This window comes from Brassica rapa, chromosome A05 (genome assembly GCF_000309985.2).
Source record: "Brassica rapa cultivar Chiifu-401-42 chromosome A05, CAAS_Brap_v3.01, whole genome shotgun sequence".
Taxonomy (NCBI): Eukaryota; Viridiplantae; Streptophyta; class Magnoliopsida; order Brassicales; family Brassicaceae; genus Brassica; species Brassica rapa.
The window spans coordinates 20702503-20725860 of NC_024799.2; the positions used below are offsets into that span (position 1 = coordinate 20702503).

The 23358-nt window shown below is 35.5% G+C and overlaps 4 protein-coding genes across 5 annotated transcripts; 2 read left to right on the forward strand and 2 right to left on the reverse strand.

The window, feature by feature from the left end:
- The first annotated feature begins 938 nt into the window (after window positions 1–938).
- On the forward strand, window positions 939–9515 carry LOC103869430 (pre-mRNA-processing protein 40B). Of its 2 annotated transcripts, XM_009147511.3 has the most exons (29): window positions 940–1040; window positions 1492–1630; window positions 2123–2191; window positions 2282–2602; window positions 2674–2814; window positions 2899–2975; window positions 3701–3770; window positions 4350–4402; window positions 4510–4567; window positions 4660–4997; window positions 5096–5165; window positions 5248–5367; window positions 5445–5513; window positions 5582–5659; window positions 5832–5918; window positions 6008–6042; window positions 6140–6245; window positions 6591–6671; window positions 6749–6841; window positions 6913–6966; window positions 7057–7173; window positions 7265–7363; window positions 7655–7702; window positions 7772–7864; window positions 8052–8159; window positions 8257–8321; window positions 8506–8599; window positions 8743–9018; window positions 9112–9515. In XM_009147511.3, the coding sequence occupies exons 2-29, from the start codon at window positions 1598–1600 to the stop codon at window positions 9238–9240; spliced, it is 2982 nt and encodes a 993-aa protein (XP_009145759.1). In that variant the 5' UTR covers window positions 940–1040; window positions 1492–1597; the 3' UTR covers window positions 9241–9515. The 2 variants fall into 2 exon arrangements, 1 of the variants encoding a protein (XP_009145759.1); XR_004458045.1 differs by lacking the exon at window positions 9112–9515 and having other exon boundaries at window positions 939–1040; window positions 8257–8305; window positions 8743–8814.
- A 3216-nt stretch (window positions 9516–12731) lies between these two features.
- Window positions 12732–13871, reverse strand: LOC103869770 (putative F-box protein At3g23260). Its single transcript, XM_009147847.3, has one exon. The coding sequence runs from the start codon at window positions 13869–13871 to the stop codon at window positions 12732–12734; it is 1140 nt and encodes a 379-aa protein (XP_009146095.2).
- Window positions 13872–18843: 4972 nt separating this feature from the next.
- LOC103869771 (putative F-box protein At3g23260) lies at window positions 18844–19983 on the reverse strand. The gene has a single exon (XM_009147849.2). The coding sequence runs from the start codon at window positions 19981–19983 to the stop codon at window positions 18844–18846; it is 1140 nt and encodes a 379-aa protein (XP_009146097.1).
- Window positions 19984–22609: 2626 nt separating this feature from the next.
- Window positions 22610–23310, forward strand: LOC103869433. Its single transcript, XM_009147515.3, has one exon. The coding sequence runs from the start codon at window positions 22879–22881 to the stop codon at window positions 23074–23076; it is 198 nt and encodes a 65-aa protein (XP_009145763.1). The 5' UTR covers window positions 22610–22878; the 3' UTR covers window positions 23077–23310.
- The last annotated feature ends 48 nt before the right edge of the window (window positions 23311–23358 follow it).

Genomic DNA, 23358 nt, shown 5'->3' on the forward strand with positions numbered 1-23358 from the left:
TGTGAACATATAACTAAATCAATTTTATTAATCCAAACAATTTTTTTCTATTTGATAGGATATGTAATTAAATTTTAAATGATATTAACATACATATTGAATTTTTAATATAATGTCTATTAAATGATGCTTTCTACTCATATGATTGTTTGATTATTTGTATCTTTTATAGTAAAAACTTTAAATTACTGATAATAAAATTTTCATGGGATTAATTGTTTTAGTAATCTATATTTTTAGAAAAAATTAAGTTGTCAATGTTCATTCAAATCTTTTATCAAAAAAAATGTTCAGGTTAAATTTCGAAACTAAAATATTTATGTATTTCATATGGTTTATAATTTAATTTAAAATGATATATATATATATATATATATATTTATTAATCTTAATAATTATTTAAATTAGACTTTTTACTTTTATGATTTTGTAATAATTTGTATTTTTTCAGAACAAAAGTTTTAAACCATGGATTACAAAATTTAAATGTGAGACTTTTAACAGTTTTAGTAGATTATAGTCATTTTTAAAAATTTAAAATATAACATATACAGAAAAATCTAAATTTTAATTATATGGTTATTTTGGTTGTTTAATTTATTTTAATATTTTAAAATTAAACAAATATGATAGAAGATACACTAAGTTTTATCAAATCTTTATTATTCAAAATCATTAATTATCATATATATTTTAGCCGTATTATGCAATTCCGTAATTTTTATTTAAGGAAATTATAAAAAACATTAATAATGAATTTATGGTTAGTTTAATAAAAAAAATATTATATAATTAGATAGACCAACATTTTTTTCTAATAATTCTAAAAATCATCATAGTGATTACACTTGGTAAGATTTTGGCCCAAAAGAACTTATGGGTTGGCAAGCCCATTTGTTTTTTTGAGCAAATGCAAGCCCATTTAGATACTAATTTATTTATTTATTTATTTTGATTTGTATTTACAACTTTTAATAATCTATCGCTATCGCGTGAAGTGTTGCTCCGTCGCTCTGAACTCGAGTCCTCGCCGGCGATTGGTAATCTTCTTCAATTTCGTTCTTCTCTTTCCCGAGAATCGTTGCTTTTCCTTAGGAAGCGTGTTTTGAATACTGAGATTTCATTAAAATCAACTGAGCAGTGTTTGTAGGTTTGATTATCTGATTAGGGTTTGGTGATCAGTGCGTGTCTTCTGGGTAGAATTTGATTGAATGATTTCGTTTCCGTATATTTTAGTTGTAATCTTCAAGACTGAAAACCCTAGAGTTGAAAGCTTCAACCTCCTGATTAATTTCGATTTTATGATGTATAGTAGAAGTTGTGAACTTGTTTTGAATCACTTTGAATATAAATATGGTTGCTGATAATTGCTTGAATGTCGTGCCTTTATAATGTATTGGGGAGCTAACGTCGTTGTAGGCTATCTTAGATATCATATCATTGAACTTTAGAAGACAGGGGTATGATTGTTTGTTTGTGGTTGTGGTACAGGTGTGCGTAGCTTTCTTTTCCATTTTTTTCAACTGAGCTTACAGAGAGCAAATACAGCCAGATTCTGTTGTTTCTTTGGTGGCATTGAAGGTCATACTGCTGGAGGATGGCTAATAATCCCCACTATCCTGGCATTCAGGTAAGCCTAGGATTAAACTATTGAGTATCTGTATTATTTTCCTTCTTTGTATTTTGTATTTTGTATTTTGCGCTCTCTTCCTTGTGAGGCTGCTGGTTGTATTGAATTTTATGATGTTAGGATATATTTTTTGGTGTTTTGAGTTTCATTGGCGCCTTTAACTTGGTTGGTGTATGATTAACAAAATTGATGAGCTTGTTTTCAAATGAGAGAGATCATGTTTTCCTTACTGTTTCTCCTTTCATCGCTTGGATATGAACTTAAAATGCGACTTCTACAAACTTAAGCATTAAGTGTGCTCTTGATATCTGTTTTATACTCTTTCCCCTCCCACTCTCTCCCTGGAGCAGAGCTTTTTGTCATCTGAGTTTTGTTATTTGATAGTTTAGCCCATTTAAACAAGATACGAATGGATTTATATATGTTTTTATTCTTGATATTATTTTTCTAAATGTGTACTCTAATTAGCATTTTTTTTTTTGTCTTGAAAAGCCATTCCAGCATCCGAATGCCAGTTCCGTAGATTTACCCCGAGGCTTTGCTCCATCCATGAATTTTCAGGTAATGTTGTATGTATTCTATGTTTGTGAAGACTGTTTATTAGCTCAACCCTTAACTTACGTGGAGATTTTTTCTTCTTCTTTATGCCAGCATCGTCCTCCCATTCAAGCTCCGCAGTCCGAGCAAGTTGCTCATTTGGCTTCTCAAAATTTTCAATATGTTGGGCGAGGCGCAACGATGAACAATGGATTTCCACCTCAGTCTTATACGCCTCAGTTACTACAATCAATGCACCATTCGGTTGAAAGACCTAGCCAATCAAATCAGGGGCAACATGTGCCACTAGGACATCCGTCTCTAATTTCACAGCCAAATGTGCCAGTTGCCTCTGGTACCTTCTTGCCGGAGCCTTACCTACGAACTTCAGATATTAATATGAATGGTGGCCCTAGGGCACTCTTTTCTCATCAGGTAAGGAATGACGCGATTTTTGCAGTTATATTTACATAATATCTTGAGTGCCTAACTTTGTGAATAAACAGAGTGCCACACCTTTCGGACATCTGAGGGCACCAACTCAAGTCACTGGACCAAGCAGTCATAGTCAGGCACAACAAAGTGCACCTATCAGCCAGGCTAATGCACCATCTTCTATAATGAATCCAACATTTGAACATCCAAAGGTTAGTACCATGTATTTTATTGTAACTACCTCTGTACTGTTTCTGGTGACAGCGTTAATCTATGTTTTCTTTTGCGCCTTGAAGGTAGCTTCTTCTCAACCTATACCTTCTCAAGAGGCTGCAACAGATTGGGTTGAGCATACCTCGGCAGATGGACGGAGGTAAGAATTATAAGTTTGTGACTTTTGTTTCTCATTTCCTTCTCTTTCGATTTTTTTACTTGCGTTTTCACATACGGTGCGAAGCTAAAATATTGACATTCAAAGGAGATAAACTGCTGGCAACCACCCAATAAGTTTGTGCGATATTTTGTGAAATTGCTTCCATGTTTTTATTAGTTCAGATGATATTTTCCTTAATAATTGGATTTATGGAACTGTTTGTTCTGCTTGCTTTTTTTCTTTTTTTTTACTATTTTAATTTGTTAGCTTGTACTTTTGATTCTGTGAATTCGGTAAAAACTTGCTAGTTCTGTTAAATGTATTGGTATGTGATCTGCTCACTCACTGAAACTCTCTCTTGCTTTCTTTTACACAAATTATATCCAGTGCTTGTCATTCATATTGATAATATGTTGCTTGCTTGATCATGAAATAGATATCTATGGTTTGTGTGCTAAAAATCGCAGGATTTACTGGCTGGGAACCGCATTTCCTTTCCTTTTTTGCTGATGATAAAGTGTTTGCTGTTTGCTGTTCGTTGTTTTATGTTTTGTCTCTATTTCCTGATGATTCATTGTCCTGTACCTTTTGCAACCATTATGTATTTCCTAAACTGATGGCCCAATTGTGCTCATCATTTAATTTGTGGAATAAATTATTTAGTTCCATGTTTCCCGGTGTATCAAGTATATTGTGTGTGACGTTGAGTTTTTGCTTGTTATTAGATATTTTTTCAACAAGAAGACGAAGCAGTCCACTTGGGAGAAGCCTGTTGAGTTGATGACTCTATTTGAGGTGAGTGAATCTCATCTGTTTATGTATTTAATTTTGGTCCTTTAAAATCACACAATGTCCTGCAAGCTTGAAAAAGCTTAAAGAACTGAAGTTTTAGGAATGCTCTCCTCGTTTGGATTTTTAAAGCTGCATTGTGCCTTTTCATTCCATGTACTGCATTCCATGTACTGCATTCCATGTACTGCTTATGAGTAGCCATTTCACTTTGGTTGGAGGTAGACATGTAAGATGAATGTAAGATGAGCTTCTATCTGAAATTGCCAATGGCGCAAGTTTGTGTATAGGTGGTAGGGTTACATAATAGTGATAACGTTGAAATTCTGTGGAGTTTTTACATTTTCTCATTTTCTGCTGACATAAGTGATTAGAGATATAGTTCATGACTAATGGAGAAGCTCTCTTAACTTATGGATACCTTTCTGTGTATATTTCTTATGGCGTTAAGATAGTTTGAGTGAGAACAATTGTGAATATTCGTCATGGTTATTAATTATTATCATTACCCTCTTATGTTTTGCTCTGGTGAACTGGATCGTTACCCTTTCCCCCTTTGTATATAATGTGAATACCCTGTTACAGAGAGCAGATGCTAAAACTGACTGGAAAGAACATTCAAGTCCTGATGGAAGAAAGTGAGTATGGAACTAAAGGTCTTCTTTCACTAGCAAACAACTGATGAACGAGAAACATCTCATTCTATAGCTATGTTGAATCTCTTTCTAATTTGATATGGTTGCAGGTATTATTATAATAAGGTTACCAAGCAATCAACATGGACAATGCCTGAGGAGATGAAGGTTTCTCTTAAGTCAATTTATTGTCTCATTTTCTGAGTTCTGATTTCTAATTTCTCAGTTCCCATCGTGAAATTTTAAAATCTTTTCGCCAGATTGCTCGTGAACAAGCAGAAAATGCATCTGTTCAAGGGCTGCATGCAGAAGGCGTTGTTGATGCTTCTAAGGTGCTGTCTCGTTCTGAAACAGCATCGACTGCAGCTCCCACTGGTTTACCAAACCAAACATCATCTACGCCTCCAACATCTGATACCAGTGAGAAACTAGCTCTTACTTCTGATCGGGAGCAGGCAGCTTCAGTTCCTGGAAGCTCTTCCCCGGTCGAAAATGTTGATCAAGTTCAGGCAATTGCAGATAAAACACCAGAATTGTGTGATACTGCAAAAACTGATAATCCTTCTGCCACTGTGATGATAACTTCTGCTGCTACATTGTACTAAAGCAATTTTATCTCCCTTTCGCTCTAGTTGCATTTTCATGTTAGTTGTGACAATCATGTGCTAAATAGTTTTGTATTAACTATCCGTGTAGGGTTGACAAGGAAACAGTATCAACCGAGAACAGTGGAGATGCAGATGACGTGTCAGCTAAAAACACAAATGTACTTGAAGCTAAGTCCTATTTCTTGTTAGCATGTATTTCCTCTGTATCTGTTTTATCACAATTGTTCATCTGCTCTCCAGCAAGGTAGTGGGACTGGACCAAAAGAAAGCCAAAAACATGTGGTGGATAGTGAAAGAGTTGACAGTCAGTCGGAAGGCAAACAGATTCATCAAGAGAATATTTCTTATACGAACAAATCGGTATGATTGGTTTCATGTCCATGAGCATATTCATGGTCTTATCTGTCTGCATAAATTAATTTTACTTTATTATATAGGAAGCTGTGGATGTCTTCAAATCACTTTTGAAATCTGCCAATGTTGGATCTGACTGGACATGGGAGCAGGTAGTACAACTTTCGCTATTAGTTGTTCTTTGAGCTTGGCGCTGAATGTTTACATGGTTCTGCCACAGGCCATGAGAGAAATAATTAATGATAGAAGATACGGGGTTCTGAGGACTCTTGGAGAGCGGAAGCAAGCCTTCAATGAGGTTACTTCTTTTTCCCACGTACCCTACAAATAGCAAGATAATTTATCATTAGTTCTGATGTTTAGGTGTAATACATTCAAATCCTCTTGAAGTTTTGAACAGTTATGCTTAAGCAGTACATCTGGTCATAAATGTAATTGCGCTTTGTTGGAACTTTTTTGCTGTGGTTCAGTTTCTAGCTCAAATGAGAAAAGCAGCAGAGGAGGAAAAGATAGCCAGACAGCTAAAACGATATGAAGATTTTAGAAGGATGTTAGAGGTAAGTTTCAGATTTGCTGCTGCCTTTTCTTTTTGAGCAATCTCAGGCTACTCCGTACCGCTGATCATCTTTTGGACATTGGTTACCAGGAAAGCGTGGAGCTTACTCCTTCTACTCGGTGGAGGTTTGTTCTCCAGCATAATTCTGATTCCTATTTCCCCCTCTATGAGAGCTCTTGCAGTGCGATTTAAATTGTGATATAATGTTCCTTCTCTATCCAGCAAGGCTGTGACTATGTTGGAAGACGATGAGCGTTTCAAAGTTGTTGAACGAGAAAAAGACCGTCGTAATATTTTTGAAGATCATATCAGTGACTTAAAGGAGAAGGTACTGTATGGTGTATTCATTATTGATTCTTGTCTTGGTCGGAAGTAACTGCCTATTTTGTTTCCCCATCTCTTCTCTGTAAATATGCATGCATTTTTGACATTAGTTTTCATCCGGAGAAAATTTTCATCGAGTGTTCTTTTTAGACTTCTTAGTTATAATCAAAATTTGATCATTCATTTGAAACCTAAAACATGTTCAATGTGTTAACTATATACAAGTGTTACCCTCTCTCTATGTGCGTTTTTAGCTTTGCGAGGACCAATTATCAAATTGTTCTAATGTGTTCAAGGACCTGATCTTTGGTTTGTGTTCCGTTGTTCAATATGTGGTTGATTCTGTAAGGAGCGGGTGAAAGCTTTTGGGGATCGCAAGCGGAACATTGTTGAATACAGGAGATTTTTGGAATCTTGCAATTTCATTAAGGTGATTATCCCTCTTCATTTCTTATCTCCCACACTATCTTGTGCTAATTCATTCCGACTCTCTCTTTTTTTTTTCAGCCTAATAGCCAATGGCGCAAAGTTCAGGACCGTTTAGAAGTGGATGAAAGATGTTCACGTCTTGAGAAAATTGATCAGCTAGAAATATTTCAGGTCAGTTTATTCTTAATTGATCAGGAACTATCTGTCAAATCCACACTCAGCTAATTCAAAGTGCTGTACAGGAGTATCTGCGCGATCTGGAGAGAGAAGAAGAAGAGAGAAAGAAGATACAAAAGGTACTTGGATACTAGAAATCTTTCGTATTTGACATCTCTTTGTTTGTTTTATCGACATTACCTCATTATATCGGCCATTCATGACAACAGGAAGAACTAAAAAAAGCAGAGCGAAAACATCGTGATGAGTTCCGTGGTCTGATAGATGAACATATTGCTACAGGAGAGCTTACTGCCAAAAGTAGTTGGCGTGATTATTTAGTGAAGGTTAAAATTAAATAGGGTGTGACACAGAATAACTATTTCATTTCAAGTATTGAACTAGCGGTTTTGATACGAAACGGATACTGCATCGCAGGTCAAAGATTTACCAGTATATTTAGCAATTGCATCGAACTCCTCTGGCGCTACACCAAAAGAGTTATTTGAAGATGCTGCTGAGGATTTGAAAAGAAAGGTACTAGATCCTTTTCATTGGTCGTGTTATTTTTATATTTTTCAAGATATCATGAAAGCGACTGTGATATCAAAACGATGAGCAAAACTGCTACGCGGTCACTAGACTATTTTTGTTTCTTAAAAGACGGTAACTTGTATTATTGTGTAGTTATAGTAGCATTATTTTTATTGGTTTATGAGTAGTGGATTCTTCTGTTTCCGTTTCTTGTTTGTTTTTTTCTTTCCCTTTATTGGCCCTTAATTCCTGCGTTAACCATCTGTTACATATTACGTGTTTTGGTCTTCACAGTACCACGAGCTCAAATCTCAGATAAAGGACGTATTGAAGCTGAGAAAGGTACGTGTTTTCTTTCTTTAAGCATTTATGGATTTTATTGGTGTTTTGATCTCATCGTTTTCCTTCCAGGTAACGTTATCCACTGAATCAACGTTTGATGAGTTCAAAGTCTCAGTTTCTGAGGGTATCAGTTCCCCATCTATTCCTGACTTTAAACTGAAGGTCTGTAGTTATTTTCCTTGACTTTTATTTTTTTTCATGGTAGTTCCAGATGATGTGAGAAGATATGATAATGTCTTCTTGCTTCTGAATACAAAGGAACTCACTTCACTGCCACCATATTCTTTATTTACCTCCAGAGTCTCATTGGATATGACTTCTAACCAAATGTTTTGGTGATGCTTCGCAGTTAGTGTTTGATGATTTGCTGGAAAGAGCAAAGGAGAAGGAAGAGAAGGAAGCCAGAAAACAGACTCGGAATACTGAAAAATTGGTGGATATGCTTCGCTCCTTCAAGGTATTGAATATAGTTTGGTCTGATCCTTTATAATATGTGATGGGTGAACTTCTGGGTCGTGGTTTTGTTTTCGCCCTGATTATTAGTTTTGGTGCAGTATATAACTGCCTCTTCATCCTGGGAGGATTATAAGCATCTTGTTGAAGGTACTGAAAAATTCCGGTACGTTTCATTTACTCTAACCCTTCATGGTCGAGCCCATGACTGGACCCTGTTTTTTCTGCTATATTCCACACCCTTCTCAAATCTCAGGAGCATTGGGTCCTTCCTAGTACGGTTCTTATATAACCGTCGAACATGTATTTTAAATCTAATCACCAGTTGCATGTTTCCTCGTTGTATATAGTACCATAGGGGACGAGAGCTTCCGGAAGAAGACGTTCGAGGATTACATATCGCACCTGAAAGAACAGGCAAAAAGGATCAAACAGAACAAGAAGGTAATGGTAGTTTTATGTCTACGAAAAAAGTTTGCTCGAGTCAAGCATCTTACCAGTTTTGGTGCTATCATAACTACATGCTAACATACTTCAACTATTGGTTATAGATGATTCAGCTATTACGTACTGTTTTATTATTACAGGAACATGTTAGAGAGGAACATGACAGGGAGAAGGATAAATACGGAAGAGAGAAGGAGAGAGTGAGAGAAAGAGACAATAGAGATCATCGTAAGCAAGGTTCAGCTGATAATTACAACCATGACGTGGACGAACTCCATGGAAAAGAACGTAGAAGATCCGGAAGAGATAGCCATAGTAGACATCGAGAAAGACATACTAGTGTGAAGGAAAATGAGGCAGATCATTACAAAGAATCTCATAAAGCTGGTCGTGGCCATAAGGAATCAAGACAACAGGTACACTTCTTCACTTTGTTGCCTTTTTCTCAAGGGTGACATGCATTAAAAAAACGTAGTATAGAGTACCTTCTTAAACTCTTGGAATTGCAGCGAGGTTTGGTTCGGGAAGCCGAGGATGAAGGCAGGGAAAAGCGGCGTAGAAAAGAAGGAGATAGTGAGCAAACAAAGCGTGCGGAAAAGGAAGAAGAACTTGAAGATGGAGAATGTGGTAGGTACTAAAGTATCTACTCCCATCAATGAGAGATGTTAGGCTTCTAATTTGCTTGGGTTGAGTTTCTTGAACCCATTTAAACTATTTTGTCACAAAAAAATATCTTACCGAGCTGCAGCTTTAACGTAACCAGAGATGGATGAGTAGGACGTAGGAGTTATACCTTGTTTCATTACCGTTTTTGTTGAATTCATATATCCTCTTGGGTTCAAACCTGAAACTACAAATATGGTCTAGTGGCGTTATCAAGGTTCCGGTTGATATAATTCACTTGGGAAGACTATTGCAATATGAAGATAATACCAATCCTAATAGATAATCCCCTGCGTTGAAAATTTAGGTAATAGATTCCATTCCAAGTTTTGTCAAGCTTATAATATCCAGGAGAAAAAAAAACATCATCTTTTGGATGAAAATTGCTCGAATTGTACTGCTCGTGAAAAAGTAAATTTAACATGCAAGGCCGGCCCTTTTGATCACCATGATTTGATTTGTCATAAAATATTTATATGATACCTAAAAGTAATTAAACCCGAACCAAAATTATCGAAACTTTAAATGAGTTCTGGTTCTAAAATGAATCTTATAGAGTTATGAAACCATGAAAGTTCAACAATGGTTGAATTACTTGCCATGCACGGCTTCTTTCTAAAAAGACTATTAAAATAGATTTCTTAATTATATAACTGGTATTTATAAAACAGAGATTACGAAAAGAAAAAAACAATCTGAAATTGTTTGACCACCAAGACTTGATTTGATCATTTGCACCCGTTTTGGGGAACAAGTAAACACCAAGAGTTTAAGATATTGGAAAAAAAAACGAAGAAATGGTGAATCATTTGTTATATAATTGATATATATTCTTAAACTTTATATTAACAACAGTGAAAAAATGAAAACTTTTAGTAGTAACTGTGGTTAAAAAGTATTAGTTAAAACAAAAACTGAAATATAAAAATAAATATAAAAACACTCCCTCTCCCGCTGGAGAGACGACGATATATTGTTGGCTACTTGATTTCTTTTCTCTCTCTCTCAGATTTTGCAGAAGAAGAATGGCGGAAGAACAACTTTACCAGCAGATGTACCAGCTAGGAGATGTGCTCAACGAAGCCACTGATAGCTGTAAGCTCTTATCATCTTCTTCATATGATTCTCGCTCGATCGTTTATGTATACTAGTGTCTCTCCTTCGTTTAGATTTTTCTGATCGTAATCTCTGTTTCTGACTGTGACTATTGCTTAAGCTCCTTGATCCATCGATCTGTTTGATTAGCATGATGATGATTCCGATGGAAACTGTTATCGTGTGTTCATCATCATATATTAGCTTCGCTTGTTGTTGTAACTTCTAATTTTAGAGATCGTTTCTTCTATGAGAGCAGTGTTTGTTGTTAGATCATCGTTTGAGTTGAAAGATAGAGAGATTCTCTTCTTCGCATCGTGAAGCTACATTCTCTTTAGCATGCTCTGTGTTGTTGTTATACTGCTTCGATTCTGTTTCTGACTGTGACTATATATCGCTCAAGCTCAATCGATTCCTCGAGATCGTATGATCCATAGTTCGTTTGCTTAGCATAACTCCGATGGAATCGTTAACTGTTATCGATCGTTTACGTTGTTGTTGTTCATCGAGATCTGTAATCGTGTTTGTTGTTAGATGATTCTCTTTCGCATGCTCTATGTATTTAACTTGTTATATTAATGCTTCGATTCTCAAGTTGATTATCGGGGCGTTGCTAGCCATGAATCCGATGAAGAACACGTATACCGTAAGCATCGCTTGTTGTTGTTGTTGTGATGAGTTATAATCATCTTGTGATCTATAGTTTTGGTATCAATCAAGGCATTCTTTGGGATGTGCTTGGTTGATGTTGTTGCATATTTGAGGTAGAGCTTTTTTTGGTTAGATTTCTCCAGTTTAGGATCTGATGGAGTGGATGGCTTAGCTTCAGCCACACTGAACATCATAGTTGAAGAAGCATACCGCATTAGGGTAAGACGAACACAACTTGTTCTCTCTTTTTTTTTTTAATTAATTAATTGTTTCCTTTCATTAATTGCATGTCAATATATCAACAACCTTTACTCTCTTTTGTAGGATTTGAGAACCGCTGAAAAGAACCTCCAGACTACTGCCTCCAACATTGGGAAAAAGGATCAAATGCCCAGTTTGAATAAAAACAAGAAGGTCTGTCTATATTCATTATTTTTCTGGTTATCTTTTCTTCCATTTCATCTTATATTGGTATCTGTCTTATAGAGAATTCAGGAGCTGACTACCGCTCTCGCCTTGCGTCCAGACACTGCTGCCAACGCTGGTCAGATCGCGCACTGGACGAGGGAGAAAGAGGCTTGTGAAACACGTGTAGCTAACATGGAGCAGAACAACTGACCAACCCCCACGTATGCATTTCTAAAAAGACTATACGATGCATCTCTAGACTTTTAAGAATAATTCCTTCTATGAAAAATGTTGAGAATGTTTTAGCTTTGTGATCGTACGGTTCCAACAAGGTATTTGCATTGTGGGTTGTGGCTTGGAACCATTCCCACTTGTGAATCCATTTACAAGGATTTAGACATGAACCATATTTTTTACATCCTTTTTTTTTTTTTCTTAAAACAAGTTGAACATATAGTTTCATACCCTCAAATTTGAACATGTCTCAAACCCATGATTCAGGTATTAAATATCTATGTTCCAAGATTAAAGAACACGAATGCAAAATTCACTTTGTGTATTGTGGAAATTAAATTATTAGGCATAGATATCAGAAATAAGCCTAAGTTTTAATTTATGAAATCTTCTCATTCCCGTTAATTTGATAACTGAATAACATGCAGATGAAATTTTTAAAATTTAATTTAGCAAAAAAAAAGAAAGATGTTTAAATAGAATACTGAGACTATGTCTCTTTACCCGCTCCGCCAAAAAGAACCAGTTAGTAGTTAGTACTAAGTAGTGTATAGTAACAGTAAATATGCATGGTGGATCATTCAAAAGAAAATGCATGATCACTTTTAAGTTAGAATTTACTTGAAGTTGAATTACAAAAGAAATTGAACTAATGGGAATCATCTACCCTTTCATCCTCCCATGTTGGTCTCAAATTTTGTTAGGTCTATTATGCAAGCACCAAAAAAAAAATACAACTCAAACATTTAATAGCTCACCAATAGAATGTTCCAGTTATATTAATTAGACTGAAAAAAAAAAACAACAACTATAATTACCATAACAAACGATGAAATCATCAGTTTCGTGTAATTAAGGGGTTGCAATTTGAGCAAACACAATACACGTTGAAAGGAATTCATCCAGAACTATATGATTCGAGGAAAAACATAACACAAAACATAAACTGGTTTGAATCTAAAGATATTTGTAGATATATGGAACGAAAAATTTGACAAGTCCTAGAAAAAACTCAAAAACAAAACAACATAGAAGGAAAGAGAGACTTATATATTTAGATTAGTGTGACAATCACAAGTCACGTACTTGGTGATTTCCTTTTGCGTGTATAATCTTGTTGGGTTTGAGTTAAACTTGGAGCATAATTCAGAAGAACTGAGCTAGACTCAAAATTATCATGCGTGATGCTTTCCCTTTTGCCTCTTCCAAGCCGATTCACTTGTATGTCTTTATTTTCTTGCACAGTGGATAAGACGTTGTCGGAGTTCAAACACCTTACAACCTTGCTCTGCTTGTCTGCCAGGAAACTCATCCCTTTAGAAAACTGACTACTACTTATCTCATATTGAAAGGTCAAATCTAGGACTAGGAGCTGACTCCATGATCCGGTACTAGTTGTCACACACACTTGTAACTCTTCATTCGTTAAAGATAAGAGACAAAGTTGCTCTTCTCTAACCACAGATAAAGCCAATATACTATACGGAAACGGACGAGGAAGAGATAGACTTTGAAACATCTCTGCTGAAAAATCAAAACTAAGTAAGAAATTGTTATGTGGACTCCATGCTTGAGTAGCAATCCAAAAAGTATTTCCCTTCACTGATATGCCACGACGATATAGTGCTAAAAACCAATCAGTAGCAACCCCAAGAATTCTCCAAGTGTTAGAGGTGAAGTCATAAATCTCGTACTCATTATTAGGTGGTACATCTTTATGACGATCCACCCTCAAGATTTTATATTGGTTGCTGGATGATTTGCTGTCGTAAGTGTAACCGAGAGCATAGTAGTCTGATTCTCTGTAGATGACTCTAGGTTTAATCCACGTGGTTTCCCCTGAACATGGATTCCAAACCACGAGTCTCTTGTCCTTTGTGGTGCATAGCAACAAGCCGTTGCAGTGAAAGACATTAAGTACACCAACTTGTGAAGAATTAGAAAGGGGGTCTTTAAGGTAGAATGGATTATCTGCAACCTTAACATATGGAGCACCGAGACTGATCCTTACTTGGAAAACATTAGAATCAATCAACATGATGTTCAGAGACTCATCCTCCCTCTTTGGTGCTTTGGCAGTGTGCATCTTAGCAAAGCTAGTGGATTTCAATATAGCGCTCCATTGTTTTGATGTTGATCGAAATCTTGCCAGAGTCATAGCTGGAATCCTAGAGAGTATATTCTCTACCAAATCCGTTGGAAGGTTTCTCCACTCCATAGCTATTGTGTGATTCAATCAAAATCTTTAATACGCGAGCCAGGGATGGGGGGTGAGAGAAAGAGTATTTATTAACCTACAACCGAGAAGGACCTAAATTCCCAATATGAATAGGTTTCCTATCTTTAAAGATAATTTAACTCAAAAAGAAAATTTAACATATTTGCAAACATATCTAAAACTTGGGGGTGCCGTTAAAAGAAAATTTTCCTATCTTTAAAAAACTATTCTTAAACAAAGATGAAAAAATCCGTCCCCCTTCCCGACACATGAACCCTAAATCCCTATATTCCTCTATTCTCGAAGCTCTTACGTTTTGACTCAATCCGCCGAGAATCGATCTTGTTCTTATACTTCTCCGCCGAGAATTTGAATCCCAGAAATCTGACGAACCCCTAATCCCCTTTCTGAAATTCTGGGGAACACTAAATCACAAGGTGATCTTGTCATGTTTGAGTTTTTTTTTGCCATTAGCTTTCTCGGTAGCTGTTACCTTTATACTGCCTTGGCTCTCTTCATCACATGTGCCTTAGAACGTTGTTGCTGAATTGAGAATTAATGGTTCTGTGAATCTCTTTAACAGAACTTATATTGTAGATGTTGTCCCAGGTGGAAGTCCAGAATGGCTAAGAACCGTGATACTTGCTGTTGTTATTGCTACTTTCATAAGTCTGACTATCGTATACCTCCGGTAATGCTCTATCTCAAAGCTTTGTTTTGGAAACTTATCACAATAATTAGTAAACATTACTTGAAAAATTTATGGTCCCCAGGTTCGAAAAGGTCGATTGTTACTTGCACTATGCATTATCACTGACCTCTCTGTTGCTCTTGTATCTTCTGGTTTTCTTCTTGCATTTACTGAGTATACTGCAAGAGCAGTAAATGTAATAAGTAGTCCCTCTCTGTTGTCTCTCGTTTCATTGGAAGTTGTTTGTTTTTGGGGTGGCAATTGTTTAATTCTTTTAATGTTGCTAATGTGGTTGTTCACATGATATGAAGTAGAAGACTGGTCTCTCTTGGAAAGTCCCACGGAATTGCAGGTTTTGAGTCTGAAACCACCTTTCTTTCCTCTGTTTTTACGATTGTTTAAGGAAATCATGATTGTTTTTTTTTTTCGTTTGCAGTCTTTATTCACTTCGGAGATATGATAAATCTATGTATGAAGAAAATAGCGAGCCACCTGGAGAATCCCAAGAGTGAAGTGTGTATGTGTTTACAAAAGTATATAGAGATTTGTTTTTGTTACATGACCAAGAAGAAGAAAGCTGCAAGCCAAATTTTGTAAAAAATCATCCTGATCCATTGTTCTAAAAAAAGAAACACAACACAAATGTCTTTTTTTTGTTGCGCCAAAAGAGCCCATTTTTCTTCTGCAGCACTCTTTGTCTCGTGTGATCAATACCTCAACAACACTCTTATACTTACATTTCAGTAAAAGTACTCTTGTATGTTTTCATCTCCTCTTAAAAGAGTAACTATGAGTACTAACGTGGTGCTAAAGTAAACTCTTAAACCCAATGCAGACTAAGCAGAACATCGTCTGACTTGAACAAAATTCAAACTACATGAGTGAGACTATATGGATTCGGCTTGATACATTGGCTAATTTATTTTTTTAGTTCTTTCTGAATTAATGTAACGTTTAGTGTCTTTGCACAGTTATGTTTCATATTAGAAAGATGGGAAATCTTAAGAAATAGCCACTTGTAAAAAGAGAAAATTGTGACTTGGAGAAGAAGAAGTTTTACGGCTGAAACTAAGTTCTAGTAACAGGTAGCGGTTAGTGGTCGAATTTTTGGTTCAATTAGAATAAACCAGAATTCTAATTAGCTCTAAATAGTTAATCGAACCAGAATGAAAAAAAATCTATCCTGACGTATATTAAAACCTGCTGTAACATAGAAGTTAGTTTCGTTAATAATTTATAAGTCTGCAACGAAGCATACTTATTCGGAAAGTTTGTTGTTTATAAACAAAAAAATTTAAGTATGCTATCATAGGAACGGAAAATATGCCAAACTATAAAAAATCTACGAAAAAATCTGCATGCAAGTATAAAAGTCTATGACATATTATAAATTTGCTATCATAAGGCAAAAATCTTCTAAAAAAAGTTCGCCAACAAAAAACAAATCTGCGAACGTAATTAAATCTGCCATTATGTGTGCTAGACTTTTTTCTAAAGGTTTGCTATGATATAAAGTCTACCGCAATAAACCTGCGAGAAGAAATAAATCTGCCAGAGATTAATAAATCTGCCATCAAATATTGTAGATTTTTTACGGTAAACTTATTTACATGTTTCAAAAATATTTTTTTTTTGGTGACGTGGCGAGTGGCATTTTCTGTAAATATTTTTTTGTTAACAAAAAAAATAAGGGTATTTTAGGTATAGAAAACAATCTAGTAATTAAAAATAATTGTATGTTATTCTAGTAATAATAACATGATTTGATGTTATTTTAGTAATCTTCCCTAAAATAAATCTGTAATATGAAAGAGAGAGACACTTAAATTCTCAATTATGTATGTTTCTATAGATAATTTGACATAAAAAGAAAATTTAACATATTTGCAAAAGTATTTAATAATACGATACTGCAAAAGTTCCTAAACCTTTTTTTGAGCTTTTAGCAACGGGTGAAAAAATGTCAAATATATATATTTCAAAATAGAACTTTGTCAAAACGTTACTTTCACCGTAGCTGTCCAAGTGTGAAAAGCTTGATGACGGTATATCCCAACCTTCTAAGTACAAGAGCTCAAATTTCTCCACTCACTTCAGAATCAAGAAATGTATAATAATTCTATAAGCAGTATTGCATAGGAGCCGATTTAGAGTAAGCATAAACTGTAAAAGACACAAACACTTTTGACCTAGTTCACGGCCTCTAACCGTTACTTCTGGAGAGGGAATTCTTGTTCCTCAAGCTTCACTATAAACTGAGAAAAGTACAAGCTTTGAGAATGTCTCTCTTAGAGCAGCCCCATCGGTAAGATATCCATTTGCAGGTTCTAGATCATAAATTTATCACTTTTTCGTTGCATATGTAAGAAATAAATAACTTTTAATTCAAAATAGAAATTAAGGCCACTAGAAAAGAAACACGTGATGAATTAAGGTTTATAACCGGTGTTAAAAAGGACTTGTTTAGGATCTGTCTTTCTCTCTTTCCTCTTTTTTTTTTATTTTTTAATATTAATTTTTTGTTTGGATACTGGATCAGAACCCTGCAATGGACATGGTCTTACACTTTTTTGATACAAGAGATTACTGTTAGGGTATTAATGCTTAGGGTAAGGTTCTATTTATACTAAGCATCTCTGTCATAATCTTGTGTACTTCACGTTTAATGACAAAACGTGATGGGTTTCATATGTGTATAAACATAATCTCCATTTTCCTTACAGGCCCATTGACCAAGGCCCAGCTTGCATGTACGTGATTTGAGTCAACATTCACACTATGTATATGAATCATAAGATTCCTGCAGATAGTCATGATGCAATCATGCAAAACGATGGGTCTCTGATATTCATAACTACAATGATAAACTCTCCAAGGTGGTTAAGCTGTTAGGGGTATTCTCGAAGGATTGAACAGCAGCAAGCAGTTATAGAGACTGCAATGCTCAACGACAAGGGTGTTAAGGGACCATTATATATTTTTACTGATTGTGTTAATTGCTTCACTATTGATGTATATTCACAGATGGATTGACATAGCGTATAAAATTTGACCCTGCATCAAACTGAGATCGTGTAATGAAGGTCAGGACAAAAGATCTTCAGATACAAAAGGTTTGTTCTTTTGTGGGTTTTTCAACTGTGGTTTGGGTTAATGCTAACTAAGGTTTAATGTTCTGCAGATGGAAAAAGAAACCTCAAATTTGGGGAAAGCCGAAAAGAGGTGGATCTTGCTAAATTCCTGCTTGAAGATATCATGAGAATGGGTTAACATGATGAGGCATCAAAGGCATTTCTGGCTCCTCCCACAATATCACTTCATGAAAAAAATAGTTCAATTTTTCATAAAGCTTTCCCAATTATCACGGTTCTATGACATCTCTGTTAAATGGGTTCTTTTGTTTTTACTTTATTGAACTACGTATCTCGGCAAACATAGAGACAAATGGGATGATCGTTCAATATCAAAGACATCAGTCGTGGTCATTTAGACAGAAGAAGTTTCATATCTGATAGAATGTCCACACCGAAGTTTCATATCTGATAGCAGGAGCTTGTGTTTGGTCTCACTCTGACAATGATGATCCTGTTGAAGAGCTGACTAGGCGCTCAGCTCAGAAGAATATTGCAGAGAGATTCAATGCATGATGTTAAGGAATCAGCAAAAAAAAAAGAAAGAAGTTTAAATAGAATACTCAGACTGTCTTTACCCGCTCCGCCAAAAAGAACCAGTTAGTAGTTAGTACTAAGTAGTGTATAGTAACAGTAAACATGCATGGTGGATCATTCAAAAGAAAATGCATGATCACTTTTAAGTTATAATTTACTTGAAGTTGAATTACAAAAGAAATTGAACTAATGGGAATCATCTACCCTTTCATCCTCCCATGTTGGTCTCAAATTTTGTTAGGTCTATTATGCAAGCACCAAAAAAAAAATACAATTCAAACATTTAATAGTTCACCAATAGAATGTTCCAGTTATATTAATTAGACTGAAAAAAAAAACTATAATTACCATAACAGACGATGAAATCATCAGTTTCGTGTAATTAAGGGGTTGCAATTTGAGCAAACACAATACACGTTGAAAGGAAATTCATCCAGAACTATATGATTCGAGGAAAAACATAACACAAAACATAAACTGGTTTGAATCTAAAGATTCTTGTAGATAGATAGATGGAACGAAAAATTTGACAAGTCCTAGAAAAAACTCAAAAACAAAACAACATAGAAGGAAAGAGAGACTTATATATTTAGATTAGTGTGACAATCACAAGTCACGTACTTGGTGATTTCCTTTTGCGTGTATAATCTTGTTGGGTTTGAGTTAAACTTGGAGCATAATTCAGAAGAACTGAGCTAGACTCAAAATTATCATGCGTGATGCTTTCCCTTTTGCCTCTTCCAAGCCGATTCACTTGTATGTCTTTATTTTCTTGCACAGTGGATAAGACGTTGTCGGAGTTCAAACACCTTACAACCTTGCTCTGCTTGTCTGCCAGGAAACTCATCCCTTTAGAAAACTGACTACTACTTATCTCATATTGAAAGGTCAAATCTAGGACTAGGAGCTGACTCCATGATCCGGTACTAGTTGTCACACACACTTGTAACTCCTTATTCGTTAAAGATAAGAGACAAAGTTGCTCTTCTCTAACCACAGATAAAGCCAATATACTATACGGAAACGGACGAGGAAGAGATAGACTTTGAAACATCTCTGCTGAAAAATCAAAACTAAGTAAGAAATTGTTATGTGGACTCCATGCTTGAGTAGCAATCCAAAAAGTATTTCCCTTCACTGATATGCCACGACGATATAGTGCTAAAAACCAATCAGTAGCAACCCCAAGAATTCTCCAAGTGTTAGAGGTGAAGTCGTAAATCTCGTACTCATTATTAGGTGGTACATCTTTATGAAGATCCACCCTCAAGATTTTATATTGGTTGCTGCATGATTTGCTGTCGTAAGTGTAACCGAGAGCATAGTAGTCTGATTCTCTGTAGATGACTCTAGGTTTAATCCACGTGGTTTCCCCTGAACATGGATTCCAAACCACGAGTCTCTTGTCCTTTGTGGTGCATAGCAACAAGCTGTTGCAGTGAAAGACATTAAGTACACCAACTTGTGAAGAATTAGAAAGGGGGTCTTTAAGGTAGAATGGATTATTTGCAACCTTAACATATGGAGCACCGAGACTGATCCTTACTTGGAAAACATTAGAATCAATCAACATGATGTTCAGAGACTCATCCTCCCTCTTTGGTGCTTTGGCAGTGTGCATCTTAGCAAAGCTAGTGGATTTCAATATAGCGCTCCATTGTTTTGATGTTGATCGAAATCTTGCTAGAGTCATAGCTGGAATCCTAGAGAGTATATTCTCTACCAAATCCGTTGGAAGGTTTCTCCACTCCATAGCTACTGTGTGATTCAATCAAAATCTTTAATACGCGAGCCAGGGATGGGGGGTGAGAGAAAGAGTATTTATTAACCTACAACCGAGAAGGACCTAAATTCCCAATATGAATAGGTTTCCTATGTGTTACGGGAAAAAAAAGAAAGAATAGGTTTCCTATCTTTAAAGATAATTTAACTCAAAAAGAAAATTTAACATATTTGCAAACATATCTAAAACTTGGGGGTGCCGTTAAAAGAAATTTTTTAAATTTATTATACGATGTTGCAAATAAAATAAATCTGTAATATGAAAGAGAGAGAGACACCTAAATTCTCAATTATGTATAAGTTTCTATAGATAATTTGACATAAAAAGAAAATTTAACATATTTGCAAAAGTATTTAATAATACGATACTGCAAAAGTTCCTAAACCTTTTTTGAGCTTTTAGCAACGGGTGAAAAAATGTCAAATATATATATTTCAAAATAGAACTTTGTCAAAACGTTACTTTCACCGTAGCTGTCCAAGTGTGAAAAGTTTGATGACGGTATATCCCAACCTTCTAAGTACAAGAGCTCAAATTTCTCCGCTCACTTCAGAATCAAGAAATATATAATAATTCTATAAGCAGTATTGCATAGGAGCCGATTTAGAGTAAGCATAAACTGTAAAAGACACAAACACTTTTAACCTAGTTCACGGCCTCTAACCGTTACTTCTGGGGAGGGAACTCTTGTTCCTCAAGCTTCACTATAAACTGAGAAAAGTACAAGCTTTGAGAATGTCTCTCTTAGGGCAGCCCCATCGGTAAGATATCCATTGCAGGTTCTAGATCATAAATTTATCACTTTTTCGTTGCATATGTAAGAAATAAATAACTTTTAATTCAAAATAGAAATTAAGGCCACTAGAAAAGAAACACGTGATGAATTAAGGTTTATAACCGGTGTTAAAAAGGACTTGTTTAGGATCTGTCTTTCTCTCTTTCCTCTTTTTTTTTTTATTTTTTAATATTAATTTTTTGTTTGGATACTGGATCAGAACCCTGCAATGGACATGGTCTTACACTTTTTTGATACAAGAGATTACTGTTAGGGTATTAATGCTTAGGGTAAGGTTCTATTTATACTAAACATCTCTGTCATAATCCTTGTGCACTTCACGTTTAATGACAAAACGTGATGGGTTTCATATGTGTATAAACCTAATCTCCATTTTCCTTGCAGGCCCATTGACCAAGGCCCAGCTTGCTTGTACGTGATTTGAGTCAACATTCACACTATGTATATGAATCATAAGATTCCTGCAGATAGTCATGATGCAATCATGCAAAACGATGGGTCTCTGATATTCATATCTACAATGATAAACTCTCCAAGGTGGTTAAGCTGTTAGGGGTATTCTCGAAGGATTGAACAGTAGCAAGCAGTTATAGAGACTGCAATGCTCAACGACAAGGGTGTTAAGGGACCATTATATATTTTTACTGATTGTGTTAATAGCTTCACTATTGATGTATATTCACAGATGGATTGACATAGCGTATAAAATTTGACCCTGCATCAAACTGAGATCGTGTAATGAAGGCCAGGACAAAAGATCTTCAGATACAAAAGGTTTGTTCTTTTGTGGGTTTTTCAACTGTGGTTTGGGTTAATGCTAACTAAGGTTTAATGTTCTGTAGATGGAAAAAGAAACCTCAAAGTTGGGGAAAGCCGAAAAGAGGTGGATCTTGCTAAATTCCTGCTTGAAGATATCATGAGAATGGGTTAACATGATGAGGCGTCAAAGGTATTTCTGGCTCCTCCCACAATATCACTTCATGAAAAAAAATAGTTCAATTTTTCATAAAGCTTTCCCAATTATCACGGTTCTATGACATTTCTGTTAAATGGGTTCTTTTGTTTTACTTTATTGAATTACGTATCTCGGCAAACATAGAGACAAATGGGGGTTGATCGTTCAATATCAAAGAAATCAGTCGTGGTCATTTAGACAGAAGAAGTTTCATATCTGATAGAATGTCCACACGGAAGTTTCATATCTGATAGCAGGAGCTTGTGTTTGGTCTCACTCTGACAATGATGATCCTGTTGAAGAGCTGACTAGGCGCTCAGCTCAGAAAAATATTGCAGAGAAATTTAATGCATGATGTTAAGGAATCAGCTACCATATGTAATAGCAACAACCCCTGCGAGCTAGCAGAACCTGACTCAGGTTCAATGCATGATGTTATTTTCAAAGCTGCAATAGAGATATTTGGTCATTTGATGTGACCATTAGAAAAACTGATTATTATTTTAGTGATCATTGATGGTTACTTGGTTAGGGTCTTCTCTTCCATGAATATATATATACTTTAATTCGTCTTTCCTAGTTTTATTTTTTATTATCTTCGCATGTTTTCTAACCGTTTCATAGAGATAAGGTATAAACCGTATTATTATATACGTCTGGATAAAGACAAGAAAACTCTCATGCACTAAATGCATGCAGCATCTCGTTGTATCACAATTTTATTATCCCATGTGAACACAGACGAAGAAGAAAAAATGATAAGATATTCTTTTTTGTTGCGTGTGTAAATGTATTATTATATAGATTGTAAATGTGGTTGTTGACAAAAAGCCAATGTGATAACAAATCGTAGTTGACTAATCAAATGTTAAAAAAGTCAAATAAGGACAAGCAAGTGGCAAATCTCGAAAATATCTCAACCTCAAAGCCCTGTTTCCCACGTTATGTTCCATAAATACCAAAACAAGTCTCGAGGGTAAAGAACTCCAAGTAGCAGCGTAACGTTTGTTTTTTACAGTAAAAAAAAAACGCAGGAATATGTCTTGAGGAGCTGCAACTACAAAATCTCCAATCTTAGTGAAACAGAAAGAATCGAGAAGAGGAAGTAGTGGTGATGATGGGATTACACTTGGAGAGCTTGGTGGAGACGATAAAGTCAAAGGTGAACTTGCTAAAGAAGAAGAAAAAGAAATCATACATAAAAATGGATAAAAGCAGCAGCGTCAGGGTCGAGATCCGTCGTAAGAAGACCAGAGATCTCATCAATAAGACTTTGAAGGTTGCTGATCGTCCTGGCCAACGAGCTCTTTGATGATAACAACCTTTTTTTTCCTTCTCAGTTTTTCTTTTTGCATACCGTTTCTGTGTTCTTCGTTCTGTGATTCAGGGAGATTTGTATTCAGGATATCAAGTATATATATACATATAGTTTCTGGAAACAATAGAAGAAAAATAATATAGAAACGTATAAGATGAGATTCATTCTTGATTGATCTATGAAACATGAATAAAAAACAAATAGTGAAGAAGTGATTTGGTTGGTGTAGATTCTTGAGTCATTCTTTCTTGTTGAATCCAAGAATAATCCGGTTTA